General features: G+C 31.5%; 3 protein-coding genes across 3 annotated transcripts in view; all 3 read right to left on the bottom strand.

Moving 5' to 3' along the window:
- The window catches only part of LOC125847658 (zinc finger CCCH domain-containing protein 1-like), a 180,152-nt gene that overhangs the window by 43,837 nt on the left and 120,498 nt on the right, over window positions 1-15,817 (bottom strand). The gene's annotated exons all lie outside the window — the stretch shown is intronic.
- LOC125847639 (pentatricopeptide repeat-containing protein At1g11290, chloroplastic-like) lies at window positions 320-2,682 on the bottom strand. Its single transcript, XM_049527284.1, has one exon. It carries the CDS (start codon window positions 2,680-2,682, stop codon window positions 571-573), a length of 2,112 nt encoding a protein of 703 aa, XP_049383241.1. The 3' UTR covers window positions 320-570.
- Window positions 8,709-10,301, bottom strand: LOC125847651 (probable purine permease 4). The gene has a single exon (XM_049527298.1). The coding sequence runs from the start codon at window positions 10,161-10,163 to the stop codon at window positions 8,892-8,894; it is 1,272 nt and encodes a 423-aa protein (XP_049383255.1). The 5' UTR covers window positions 10,164-10,301; the 3' UTR covers window positions 8,709-8,891.

Here is a 15,817-nt window from a genome sequence, read left to right on the forward strand (position 1 = left end):
CCGTTTTTGGATTGACACTGGTGTCTGTGGCTTTTGCATCAGGGATTTGCTAGGCCTGCTTTCCTTCGGCTTCAACTTGAATCCAACATGAATAGTACATAACCATTAGTTGGCTGATGATGATACCAACGCCATTACTAGGGCATAGTATTTAAGAATCCACTAAATCAAAGATCTGAATACATCTTATGTGGCCTATTACACTACTTTCGCCCTTTCCAACTTACACGACAATTACTTATGTGAGGTTTGTTCCTTCAAAATTACTTTTCCACTATAATACACTGGTCGAACTAACATCTTAAAATCTGTATCCCATAGAAGCAGATAGAGGAGTAGTTCTCTTCCAATAAGTGGATCTCAGAGAGTTCTGAAAGAGGAGTTTTGCTATCTGGTCAGAATCATTTGACGATAAGTTGATGCTGATGGGTGTTCATGGTCCATTTGAAATGCTACACCATCTGGCTTGGATGTAAACATCAAAACTAAGTAGTATAAATTACTCTCAGAGATTTTGTAGATGAGGTGGTTTCGTGGGATAAGTCAATGTTGATTAATCAGAGTACATTGTCACCAATAGTCCCCACATGAGCAGTTCCCACCTTGGAAAACATGAAAGCGGTTTTTGTCCTTGATGACAAGCGTCCTTTCAAAAACTGTGGAGATATATTTACACGAAGAGTGGCAATCATTGCATGCTCGGAGATTTTTTGTCACCCGTATGATTGTTCCTGGTTTTGTTCTCATCAATCCAAACGCAATGGCCAACTTCTCACTATGGTGATAAAGAATATCCTTTTTCAGATCCTCTGCCACATCCTGATAAACAGACTTTAAATCAGGCACATATCCTTCTTCTTGTATTCTGAAGATTAAGTCCTTCAGAAACCTAGAAATTTCAAGATATAGGGGATGATCCTTTTCGCTCGCCATAAATGTGTAAACAGCTCCATTTATCTCAATTGAGCTCAGGCCTGGATCCTTCTCCAAAATCTTCGATTTGAGCAATAATCTGGTTGACTTTACACCCTCCAAATTTCCAGATAAAGCATAAATATTCGAGAGAAGTATATAATATCCTGCATCATGTGGCTTCAGCTCAAAAAGCTTCTGTGATACCTCGACACCTAGCTCAATATTCCCATGAGCTTTACAAGCACCAAGCAAAGCACCATAAACATCCACACCTGGTTGCAAATGCATGTTCCTAATTACTGAGTAAGCATCATTTAATCTCCCTGCACGTCCAAGAAGGTCAACAACACATGCATAGTGCTTTTGATTAGGATATAGGTTCCATCTTGCTACCATACTATCAAAAATATACAATCCTTGATCAACCAACCCAGCATGACCGCAAGCACTCAAGACAGAAACCAAGGTTGACTCATTTGGATCTATACCTAAATCCTTCATCTTCAGGAAAAGGTCTATTGCATCATTACAGTACCCAAGCATCCCATTACCAGCAATCAGTGCATTCCAGCATGCAGCATCTTTCCTAGCCATCCCTTCAAAAAATCTTCTGGCATCACCTAACTCAGCACAATTTGCATACATGTCTATAACAGATGATCCCAAAAAAGTATCACCTTCAAAACCAAATTTTATCACCAATGCATGCACCCTCCTGCCTTGCTGCAAAGCTCCTGAACTGCTGCATCCTGATAAGATACCTATCAGTGCAACCGAATCAAGCTCCACCTCATCCGTCGCCATCATCTGATTGAAATGTTCCACCGCCATACTCCAGTTTCCACTCTTCACAAACCCCGTTAACATCAATGTCCAAGCAACTACATCTTTTACAGGCATCTCACAGAATATACAGTAAGCATCATCAACACAGTTTACACCAATATACATCTCTATTAGACCAGTTTCAACACGTTGGTTGTTATAATGACCAGATTTAACTACTAAACCATGTACTTGAGTAACTATTTGTAAATCCCCAACGCCAAAAGTAGCAGAAACCAAACTCATTATCGTAAACGTATCCACTGACAAGCTCCTTCTCATTAAATTGAAAAGTCGAATTGCTTCCTCAACCAGACCATTATTAGAATAAGCAAAAATAATCGCGTTCCACGAGACAATGTTCCTCTCAGACATACTATCAAACACGTATCTGGCAGCAATGGGATACCCCAATTTCGAATACATATGAACTAATGCACTTTGGACAAACACATTACATGGATACTCTTGCTTAACCCAACAACAATGAAGTGATTTCCCTATCAGGTTCAACTTTAATTTTCCAATAGCAGGTAAAATACTTGAAATTGTGATTGCATTAGGCATTAACCCACCATTAACCATCTTACCAAACACCTCAATAGCTTCAAGAAAAAAGCCATTTTTTGTAAACCCATTTATCAATATGGTCCAAGAAACTAAGTTTTTGTGTTCCAACAGAGAAAATATTTTGTGGGTTTGTGTTATAACTCCACATGATGCATATGAATTCATCAGTCTGTTACAAAGACGTGTATTCTGAGAAAGACCAGAGATAACAATGTGGGCATGAACTTGTTCAATAGGCTTTGGTTCCTTGAGTCTTTGGAGGATTGAAGCATGACATAGCTCAGTAGCATTGAAGTGAGAAATTTTGAATATGGAGTGAGTTCCATTTTGCCGCCAAGTGGAACTGTTCACTAGAGTTGAAAATCGAATCATTTCATCTCGATTTTGCGTAACAATAAAGCTTTATATTAGGAAACAAAGAATTTCATAGACTTTATAGTCCTGAATCCCGATCACCATTTTCATGAAGCCGTTATCACCTCCAACCACTTCCAAGTTCCAATGACAACATCTCCACTACAACTCCACATAACAAATTAACTTATTTATGTACAACTTATACAGTATTAGATAAAAAAATACTCAAGTTATTTATGTAGAGATTTAATATGACATTTGTTTAATAATTTAAAAACTCGCATAACTAATACATCTAACTCTAATCACCTACCAAACAATCAAATAATTAGTATGTTTACGATCACTATGTCTATTTAAACATAATTTAAATTTGTTTAGAGTAAGAACTTCCTCGATAATTGTTTCATGGCTTGAATGAACATTTTATTTACATGATTGTCATGGGATGAGAAATTATTAAAAGACAATTTTGTGTGATCAATACTTTACTAGGTTGTCCTTTTTGTGAAAACTTAGCTTATAAACTCAAACACTAAAATTTAAAATAATCCATTCGATTAATCTAACATCAAACTATAAAAAAATAATTCAATCCTACCTTTATGGCTAGGATTTGGATTTGAAAATTTTGAATTCAATTAAAATTTTCAAATTCAATTCAAACGCCCACCCCTCACCGATGCATACCACTACCAACCAATAAAGCAAAGGCCCAAATGGCGGTACCTCACTCGTTCTTCACTGTGGGCCAAACCAGATTAATCTGGGCCAAGGTCTCGAAATGAATCAAATTTCCATTTTCAGCCCATTCATAAATAGTTACTCACTCCGTTTCAAAAAGAATTGTCTAGTTTGATTTGATACGGAGTTTAAGAAAAAAAATAAAGAAAACTTTTGAATTTTGTGGTCCTAAATTAAAGTTATGTCAAATGTACGAAATTGTTCTTTAATCTTGTGATTTTAAACATGTCACGTGGAAAACATAAAGTAAAATGTTACCAAAAAAGAAAATAGGTTATTTTTTTTTAAACAAACTTAAAATGAAAAAAAAACATTCTTTTTTAAAGGAAAGAAATATCTTTTAAAACCCATTGGGCAATGGACAGTCTCCATTTCCGATGAGTGCTACAGAATTAAGTTGTACGCGTGACGTGACATGTATGGAATCAAATAAAAAGTACAGGTGAAATTTTGTGGATGGACCTATACTGAAGATACTGTACGAAAGGAGAAACCAATTAAAGCTTAAAAATATTCCTAGGTACAATACCTTTCTTTTACAAAACCAGGCCCTGCTTGTACCATGCAATCTTCAAAAAATTCATCAGTTCCTTGCAAGATCTCTATAAGTTGCAACTACGAAACAAAATAAAAAATCACAAGTTTATACTACTTTTTTTAAAAAAAAATAATACATGATCGTACATGTTTTGTCAAATCTGTATCAGTGACAAAGTATGGTATCAACAAGGGAAACTGCAGGGAATCCATTAGGCAGCAATGGTGATGGGTTGGATTACCCAGCCACACATTTGGGCATATAGCAATATATTTATATTCGAGAAAATGAACATTGGAACATATATATATTCTCTTCATACTTGTAGCTTGATAAGGAAATCGAGTTAGAACTTAACCTTAACCTTAAAAATCAGATCAAAGGGTACGGACTATTGATTATTTGAGACTATTGCCATTTTATTAATGAATGTAGGATTACTAAAACCACCTCATTTCTAGCATTGGAGTGTAATATGAAACTCCAAATCGGGTGAAACAAGCTAGAATGAATAAGTCATGCATGTACTAAAACCACAATAAAATGGACATTTAATTAGTCTAATTCAATCTCAAACATGTTAACTCAAAATAATTGGTTTGTCCAAGATCATACGAAAAGATAAATTGAAATCGCACTTACGTGCCAACGAGAGATACTAATATAATTTAGAAAGGTAAAGCTTCAGATTCACTAAAAAATTACACTATACATATAAGTTTTTGTAATCCTACCCACTGATGTTGATCCCCTTAACCTTTTTAATATTTACTTCTTTATATTATGAATTCTAATGTTCCTAAATCATCTCAGCTTCTTTTGCCTTTGCTTAAAATCAATTGCTTATTTTGTTAGTCTTTGTGGATGATGAGCAAAGTCGAAACTACCCGTGGACTAGGTTTGAGTCACGTGCCTTCGATAACTTCAAAAAAAATGTGTATATCTTTAATACCGCAAGCTATATATTTTGATTGGTACCTTCATTCTTCAAGCTAAGGAGAGGTAAAAAATTTATTCTATGCCATAGCTAGCAAATTGTAAAGGAGAGGTAACCTTGTACTAGACAAACCTAGTACGACGAGCTTAATTCAGAAGACAAACCATATAGTTCTCACTTCTCTACTCCTCTTCTTCCCTTTTTTTCCCCCCAAATTAACCTTTTTTGGACATTATTGATGTAGACTCAACTCATCACACGATCACTAAACAGAAAGATTATAACTATGTCATGAGATACGTCATTTCCACACTACCATTTGTTTATTACTAAACCCAATATTCATCTAGCAATAAGGCGCAAAAGAAAATTAAAATACTTACAAAGATGAAGTGACGTATGAGAGCATAATAATTTATGTATCGTTTAGCAATCAAATTCCATATATTAAAATGAATACACTAAGATTAAAATGCTTCTAAAATAAAATATCTTTGCGCAAGTGGTAAACATTCCAATTCTATCGTATTATGCATGCAGTAGATATCAAGTTTGTTGCTCATTTTAGATAAGGTTAAAGAATAAACTGTAGAAAATAATTAATCTTATGTGGACAATAGAATGCTGTTTTTTTATCATATGCTTTTGAGGCACAGTAATAAGCTCATGCAAAAACTGTGACTGGCTGCTACCAGAGGTGGACCTACCTTCGGCTGCGCATGCACATGTTAACTTCAAAAAAAATTATATATATGTATAGTATATCTATTTTGAGAAACTGACAAAAATTAGAATATAAATAGCAGTGCACCCATTAAGAGCATACGAGTGTTCTTGTGCCATTGGTATAAGGCTGAAGAACCATGTGAGAGACCACTTCAAATCCAGCTAGAGCGCTATTTCATTATTTTTATTTCAAGTTTTACTTAGAGATCATATTTGGTACACCCTTATTAAATTCAGTATATTGAAACATCTTAGTTTTTTCAGCAAACTTAGATATGAAATCCAGAACAGTAATCGCCAGTTACCTATCAAATATTCTAAAGGAAAGGGAAAAAAAAACTAATTGAAAGATATTTAATTGGGTTAATTAACGACGTGCTCTAATTAAGTTCTATATTCAAGGCTATTGACTTGAATCAAACATTTTTGTTCCTCTATAACGTCTTCCTTGGTCGATAGGTGTTATATATGTAATATGTTCATTATAATGAACATATATATGTTTTAAGTAATGGCAAATCCAAAACTTTGCATATGTGTAATTTGTTTCTTTAATCCTTTGTGTTTATTATTTGATTTGAGTTATATGACTTTTTTCACCAAAAAAGTAATTTAAAAAATATCGGAGATTTTATAGTATGTTTCTCTATTTAAATTGTAAATAAACATAAGGCATCATTTCCTTATATCTTAAACTAAATTAAATAAACATAAGACATCATTTCCTTATATCTTAAACTAAGTGAAGGTATACCGTCAAGATTAATCTTAAACATAAGCACATCAATATTGAACTGCTTCTTAAAGTTAGTAACGAAAATGTCACTCTAATTTTACGTGTTATATATATATATATAGTTTCATATGATTTTTTAGCTAAATAGACAATCCTTAGTAATGAGATAATTGTAGTCAATAATATTGAACTTCACATACAAAAAATACTATTAAGTACTCCATTTTCATTTCTAAAATTGTACATTTTTGCGACATGAGTACTTTAAATTTACCATTAAGAAATGGCGTGAAAAAAGAGAGGGAAACATAACACAAGTGCATCCACCACCATTGTTATATTTTTTATTCTTTTGATTTCCCATCATGTCTCGAACTTGCATTGAAGTTTTAATTAAATTTAGATCGCGCATTACAGATCCAGGAGGCGTTTCACTTCCAACATGATTTTTTCTATATTCAGGGTTCAAATCCAAAACCTCTAATTAAGAATGAAACAGTTTCACTACTATACTACAACACAAATTGGTAAACCATTGTTGTTTAACTGTTTCTCATTTTAAACCTTAATTATTATGAGAAGAAAAGTTTAGCCAATAGAGCACTAAAGAGTATTTAATTAGGTCGAGATATATATAATATAATGAAAAGGTGGTTTGTGCATAAGATGAGACAAATTTACTTAAACAAATGCAATCATATCACCACCATACACCATACCTCAAATTAATCTTCTTCTCGTTAATTGGCCAACACAGATTAATTAAATAACATTTTTGATTGAAAAGTTCATGCATAATGAAAAAGTACTGGAAATGTCTTAATCTTATATTGGCAAAATGAGAGACACCTTTTCCCTTAAATAAACGACAAATCCATATTTTTTTTTGTCTTACCTCTCCAAAAGAGTGACAAAACGCACCTAATTTGGTGATATTCCCTTCTTCCAATTTATACGATGTTATTTGATTTAAAAATCAAATCATAAAAAATAGATTACTTATTCTAAATAAAATAAAAAAAATATTTTATTTAAAAGAAAAAGTTAATAGTGTATAGATTAAAAAAAAAAGTGTATCAAATAAAATGAGAACATAGTGAGTAAACACCCTTGAATTTATCCTTGGGATAAAATGAATGAAGAAAAAGGTTGTAGTACCAAAGTTTAAACTTAATTATCATATAATTAACTTTCACAAATAAAGATATCTATCATTTTGTCCCCATCTTTAGCTCATGGAAGTGGATGAGAAGTCATTTATGTTAGTGATAAGATCAATAAATTGAAGGGGAGCTTAAGTCACATATATGCACAGTGAGTATTAACATTTTTTTCCATTGTTAGGTTATCCAAAAAATGACCTAATTTAACCTCTTATTTCATTATATATTTTGATGTTGAAATTTATAAATTTTCATAATATATTTTGATGTTGAAATTTATAAATTTGAATTTTTAAAGTTGTGTTTTAATATGTATTTTACTTTTAAAAAATTGAAATTTTGTGAGTGCGAGTCTCAGAAATCCAAAAACTAGTTTAAGCCAATTTTTAGAAACTTGAAAATATTTAAGTATCAAATTTCTTTAAAATTTAATCAAAATTCGTGGCAATCAGATATTTGAAATAATTTTTCAAAATCTACTTCCAATTTGTATCAGCTCAATAAAGTTAAAGATGATTGGATGGTTTAAAAAAATCTCACAAAAATAGCGTACATATTTAAATGGAAATAAGGCAGAAGTATCCCCTAAATAGTGACCGAAATCTCAAAGATACAACTTAACTAAAATAAGGTCCTATTACCTCCGAACTCAATTTTGTACACTTTTTGCCTTACGCAGCACACTCCATCACTCTATGTTGTTGAGATGCGTAAGAGATGTTTGGATGTCATGCAAATCAAAATGTACAAAATTATCAAAAATATGGGTTGGGGGAGGGGGTGTAATAGAACCCTTGTTTAATTAATGTGTTTGAGATTTCGATTATAATCTACGGGGATTACTTGTGCCTTATCCCTATTTAAATGTATAATACATAAATATGCTTTCTAACTTAACTTCATATGATCATATTTATACCCTCAAACTTTGAACATACACAAATAGACACTTAAATTTATATAGAATCAAAAGAAACAAACACATACGTCTTACATGACAATTCACATCTATATGTGATAGCCATATAACATGTTATACAAGTTTAATTATTACTTGTACACATCTAAAATTGAAAAACATAAATATCAATTACGATCAAGTTAAAAAACATATTTATATATTTAACTTTAACTTAAATTTATTAAACAAAGATAAGAACAAGCATTTCCATTTTTTGTTTTTGGTCAAAAGCCTAAACAATTACTCCTACTACTTCCACTCTTTTAGTCCTTACTTTTCCATAAATTAACATGAATACAAACACTTGTTACTGATACCCCTACTAGAGTACAGTTATAAACCAGCTCCAGAATACCCCTAATTATAATCGAATAAAACAAAAACAAAAACAAAAACAGAGAGATGTCACGTGATTAGCCTCAGGCGTTATGCGTAACAATCTCTGCAAGTTCCATAATATGATCACTGTTCATCTTCTTCACATTCTTCTCTCTGCAATTTTCTGTCTTCTTTTCTTCTTCCTTCTTCTCCTCCTCCTTCATATTCATATAAATGCCGTAAATATATGAACAAAATCCCCATACACACAGCATAGTAGACACAGCTTTAAGCCCACCGAAATGATCACCGTAAACTAATACTCCGCCCAACACGTTTATCCCCATTAACGCCGTCATGCATACACCTCCAGTTAACGACGTCGTTAAAAACACCATCCCCGCCGTACCCATGAAACACAGCTGCCACGTCACCACATTAAACCCCACCGTTAGCCAGTACGCTTTCGGTCCTAAATCGAACACCTTCAAGCTCTCCGTCTTCATCTCAGAGAAACCACCGTCCGCTGCCATCCCCACCGTGGCCAACGCCGTCGCCGCTATCTCCATAACCAGCTGCATTTCCACGACCATGGCGTAGCAGTCAACTTTTTGGTATATCTTCTCCATGACAGGGAGGTAAAGAGCGAACATCAATCCTGCACCTACAGTTGAGAAAAATCCTTTGAAGTACTTCGCCTTTGTTAATCCAATCGGTTTGTCGTGACTTGAACCCAGGGCTAATATGACTGAACTGAGGGTGAGAACCATGACACAGTTCAAATTCGGGAATGTGATTTTTTGCTTGACTATAATCATGGAAGTGACGAGAGTAAAGGCCAATTGAGTAGACAAAACCAGAGAATTAGTTGAAACGGGGAGATAAGAATTCCCCCAAGAGAAAAGAAGGTTGTTGACACCCAACAACAACCCGATGAGAATTGAGAGGCACATGATTTTAGGGGTGAACCCAGTGAACGATTTTCTGACGGTGAAAATTTTGAAAAAGCAAATTGGGAATAAAAGAAGAGGAAAACCAGCACATTGTACCCAAGTGGAAACCCATCTACTGCCACCTTTGTGATTGAAGTAGAATTTCGAAAGCAGACTAGACGAAACGGAACCCAAGAAGAGACACATGTAATTGATTCCCAGTAAAATCATATAGTAACGCTTTCCGAATTCTGCTTGCATTTGGGATCTGGTGCTTACTCTGCCAGTACCACCTTTGTTGTTGCTACACATGATGATCTTCGCCAGTACTGATCTGATAAAACATGCGGCCGCCGGGGAGTACTCATAAGCTGCCTGCTGATGATCTTGCTGTCGGTTTTGGTTAAGCCCTGCTGGTGGTTGTTGAGCTGACAACTCCATTAATTCTCTGCTGAAAAGCTAATTGGTTTTTGGTATGAATTTTGGAAGCGGCGGAGAAAAGATGAAGAATGTGTGTTGTGTTGTGTGACAGATGAGATGAATGCCTTGCCTTTTTAGAGTTGAGTAGAGAGCGAGCACTGGATTAATTTGCAATTGAAAACCTATGATGTCTTTTTATATTAAATCACTTAAACTAATTGTTGATAATTGCATAATAGTGCACTATCTCCGTCCATTTGATTGTCATGTCTCGTTTTATAAATGTTAATTTAACTAATTTTCAAAATTAAATTAGGCTACATTAATTTGATATTTTAAACAAAAAGAAATAGATATTAAAAAATTATACGTACTATAAATTGTAATTTTTTGCATATCGATATGATGAAAAAATACATCATAAAATGTTGGCTAAAATTCTTATCGTTTGACTCTAAAAAAGAAAACTATGACGATTAAAAATGAACGGGAGAAGTATTAACTAATAATCTTGTCATTAATACGAAAAATTCTTGTTAACAAATTTTTACAATTAAGTTAAATTACATTCTCATGTTTAAAGTAGGAGTGGAAAAATCAATCCATGAAATTATTCTCGGTTCAATTTGTTTTGATTTGAATCGATTAATGATTGGCATATTTTATTAATTGGGTTATTTTGATTTGCTTAGTTTAATCTATTTTAAATTTGGATTGATATAAAGTCTAAATTGACCGATGAGAAGTTTTGTCCAAATATATTTGGAAATATATTCTTTTATATGATACTCGTGTTTATATAATCATGTTTTGAGGTTTTTCATATTATGTACTCAACTAAATTATAAGAAAAATAAAACTTAGTTCAAATTTGAACGAGTTGGTTTATCACCCCATGGTACCTTTTAATAAATAATTATTGATTTTAGTGATATTTTTTATTTATTGTCATTCATAACAATACATAGCAATATTATATATGTTAAATTTGCAATATGTATTAAAAGTGATTTATGTATGCATATGTATTAAAAGTGATTTATGTATGCTATATATATGTATTATAATTGTTTCTTTAAATATATTATGCTTGTTTGGTAAGAAATTGACACATTGTATTATAAGTGTATTAAAATGTGTGATAAATGTATTATTCATCATAAAACTTGTATTATATGTGAATAATAAATTGTTCTCTGTATATATATATTAAGACTGTATTATATTATAAATGTATTAAAAGTGATCAAATGAAAAAAAATATTATTACTATACATGGTAAATATTTTTTAAATATATTATATTTACTTAAGTTTCCCCTTTTAACTTATTTATTAACTTATTTAATTCTCTCAAATTCAATTTAATCGTGTATTTGACAACCTTAATTTTAAGCAAAAGATGATATTCCTATATTCGCTTATAATTTGACATCATTTAATTTCATCCCACCACAATCATACATTATTATCAATTTATACATGATTTTTTTCAATTAAAATGCTCTTTCTTCATTTTAAAGTATTTCACTCAGCAACCACACTCTCTTTGGAAATTATTTACTATGAAAAAAATACTATGTTCCTATTTACATGTCATATTTACTAAAAATATATGTGCCTTAATATTTGTCATTTCACAAAATCAATAATAAATGATATTATTCTTTCGATTTTACCATCGAGAGTTATTAACCTTGAAACAATAAATTTGACCAACATAAAAAAATTAAGTAATTAACCCTTGTTCGTTGGTTAAATTAATTAATCAAAATAAATTAATTAATGCTCATTAATTGAAAACTTGACTTTAAAAAAACACTAAATAATATTATAATGAAAAACTTACCTAATTTCTTAAGAAACATGAAATCTAAAATTGCGAAAACTAAATAAAAACGGATGAAGTAGCTTATGTGGATATGTATTAATCAAACACATTTAACGAAGCAACCGAGGCATGAAACGAAGACCGTTTGGCTTATCATTGGGATAATTTTCGACTATGCTATTAATTACTCCTTTTCGCTAATTATTTGTCTACTTTTAAATTAATACACCTATTAAGAAAATAATAATTGACATAATGAATTTATCATTTTACCTCTTTTAATTATGAAGTGGATGAATTATAAACTTAAGATTTTCAAGAAGTTCTACATTTTTCAAAGTAATTAATTAAGGGTATAATAGGTAAAAAAATTATCCTTTCTTAATTTGTCAAAATGGACAAGTAATTAGGGACAACTAAAAAAGGAAATGTGGACAAGTAATTAGAGACCGGGAGAATAGATCCATTGTTTGTGAATCATTCAAACAAATTAAATACTCCTTTGTTCTTTTTAAGTTGTAATGTTGTGTTTTTCGAGAGTTAATTTGATTATTTTTTAAAGCTAAATGAGATTATATTTGTTCGATATTATAAAATAGAATTTTAGATATTAGAAAATTATACGGAAAATACTATAATTGCAATTCTTTTCCTATCAATATGACAAACAATATATCTTAAAATGTTAATCGAAATACATATCCTTTGACTCTCAAAAAGGAAACTATAATATTAAAGAGAGAATGCATTTCTTGACCAAGATTTATAAATGATGTATAAAAACTTGGGCTGTGCTTCAATATTTCATCAAAACTTTTGAGGGCATGGTTGTACAAACCAAAAATAAAGCATGTCATGACAACTAAACTATCCGTTATACGGTATGGATAAAATTGAGACTAGACATATGTTCAAGATACGCATAATTAAAATTTAAGCCTTCAATTTATTTTTAGCTTTAAACCACTAACATACTTAATCCGCCACTTGAGCGGGGTTAAGTTTTGTAGTGGAACAGTTCTAGTGCTAGAAACATGCATGCATGAGAGGAGGGTGGTTAGAGACAATTAATTAAACAGAAGGCAAACATTTTACCCCCAAATGAAACGGTTGCATCTGCTAGTTTTATTTATTATATTGTGGATTTGCATTGACTACTTCGTTACTCTTCTCTCTTCTGCCATTTTACCGCTGCTTTTTTTACAGGATCATTTTTAAAGCCCATCTATTTTCAGTAGTTGTCAGTTTTACCCATCTGAACACGTGTCTTTCTTATTTACGATTTATGATGACGACCACTTGTATTGGAGTCTCGATTAGTTTATATTCATTGAAAAAATAATTAAATTCTTGCTTCAAACAAGAGAAATAGCAAAGTAATCGCACCAGGGTAAAAATTTGAAGAGGAACTTTCTCAAATAGTCATTATAATAAATTTAATGCTCCATAACTATAGTTTGCATATTTATGGGTTGTAGCTACAATTTAAGTTGCTTCGTTTGTATAATTCACAGATTAATTATACAATTCGAAGGTTTGTATAATTCACGGGTACATTTGTATAATTCCATTATTTTTGTATAAACTCGAAATAACGAATTTATACAATTACAAACATCAGAAGTGTAAACAGTCATACAAATTATATTATACAAATTCTGTATTATACAGAAGTTATACAAATTATATTATACAAATTCCGAATTATACAAACATTCGAATTATACAAAACTAAAAAGATGAGCCGCGTAAGTACAACTAAAAGTAGACTGTGAATTGTAATTAAGACAAACAATAGCTATGTTAAGTAATTAACTAATATATGTTTGCTTATACACGTAATTTTCCCAAAAAAAAATTATACCCAAAGTTGGAATCCAATAACTATACAAATGTATTGGAGTCTCGATTAGTTTATATTCATTGAAAAAATAATTAATTTCTTGCTTCAAACAAGAGAAATAGCAAAGTAATCGCAGGAGGGTAAAAAAAAAATTATACCCCAAGTTGGAATCCAATAATTTGGTTAAAGATATAAGGGGGAGTAACAAGTTTTCCATATTTAAAATCCGAATTCAATAACTTTAATTAAAGATAAAAGAATCATATTTATTAAACGAGAGTCCTCGATAACATAATTTTGTGGTCTACCTATATCTTACCGTATATGTATAGTCTTCCTCCTATGCATTAATTCTATGCAACTGCTAGCACAGAATATATCCACAGAGACTCTTGTAAGTTGTCTCTGTAAAAGAAGAGGACAAAGCAGATTTTTAGTGCTTTTATACAATCTCAAATATCTTGTTTTTTCTCCATTTATTTATCTTTAATAGAGAGCTCTAATAGATTTTAGAAGTACAAAACATTTTAATTCGGTTTGACAAGTTAAGTAGTTCAATTAATTGCAAGGGGATATACAGAAACATTTAATTCGGTTTGACAAGTAACTATAATCCCCNCCCCCCCCCCCCCCCTCTACGCTATTGTTTGGTCTCAAGTTTTCAAAAATTTTTGTCAAGTAATACTTGGGTCAAGTTTTTCCCAAGTTAACACCCTATATTTGGCCCCAAGTTTTCCCAAAAATTATTTAACTATTTCAAAAAATATGATTTATACTCATAAGTTCTAAAAACTATTAAAAATATAGATAAGTTTGTATTATTTATTTATAATGAATATGTTCCGTTAAAAAATAACCTTATAACATAATTGATAACAATCAACAACAACAAAATAACAAGATAGGTAAGAATAATACATTAATGCATATTCGAATTTGTCATTGATTCAGTTATAATTATAACAACCTCTGGATGAAGTAGTAACAAACTATTCCTTTATATAATTTTCCCACATTCTACGAACAATCTCTTTCCGACAAGCTGTCATTTCTAGATTTCTAGATCAGATGACTAAGAAAATGCTCGTTTTTCTCAATTTTATCATTCAAATTAGAACTCAATTTTTTTCCGGAGGAGGTAATAACAAACTATTTCTATAGAAAGTAATAAATGATGGATATTTTTTATAAAATGTAAAAGTTTGGGGTAATTTTTGAATTTTTTAAAGGTTTCAAATATTTTCCAAGTTCCTAGAAACTAGTTTTTTCTAGTATTTGGGAACTTGAGATTTTTGGCAAAAAATTTGCCATGTGGCCTAATGACAACGGCCAATTTTTTTTCCAAATATTCCCAAATAAAACTTGGGGCCAAACGGTTCCTAAACATATTGCCATTAATGAGATATTATTTGCACATCTAATTTCTGTCGCAATGGTGTTAGTAGGACATCAAAATAAAATTTTTGAAAAGCCAAATTTCAGATTACATCGTTGGGTAATAAAAACTCCAGAATTGCTAGATTTTTTTTTTTTTTTATCTCAGAGTAAAAGCAAATGCAATAAATTCTTTAAATCAAAACTTTTATTTGACTAAAAGATCAATACTGATTTAGTAGAACAAATGGGCTTAGATGAAGAAATCTTTGTTGCATATTTTACTAGTAATGTCTGAAATATAAATACACTCAAAAATAAAATTACCATCAACGGCGAGGTTCGACTAAAGTTCAATTATATAAGCCTGAAGTTTAATCATATGTGTCTCCTAATTTATATATCTCCTCCATTTGTTTCCTTACCAATAATTCTATAATTTCAGATAACAATATTTGAAATTTGGTCACGTATGTCAAAAGTTGTTACAGGATGGCTAGACTTAAAATATTTTTCCAAACATAGGCCATAACCTAAAAAAGAGTGCTTTTGGGCTTTGCGTTTACGACTGGATTGGGCTTTGGAGACCTAATACGGCCCAAGAGCCCACATGACGCGAGTGGTGCAC

Source organism: Solanum stenotomum, chromosome 12 (assembly GCF_019186545.1).
Source record: "Solanum stenotomum isolate F172 chromosome 12, ASM1918654v1, whole genome shotgun sequence".
Lineage (NCBI taxonomy): Eukaryota > Viridiplantae > Streptophyta > Magnoliopsida > Solanales > Solanaceae > Solanum > Solanum stenotomum.

What these genes read in the sequence shown, in the direction of transcription:
- LOC125847639 (XM_049527284.1), bottom strand. Translation starts at nt 2,682, where the DNA reads ATGATTCGATTTTCAACTCTAGTGAACAGTTCCACTTGGCGGCAAAAT.
- LOC125847651 (XM_049527298.1), bottom strand. Translation starts at nt 10,163, where the DNA reads ATGGAGTTGTCAGCTCAACAACCACCAGCAGGGCTTAACCAAAACCGA.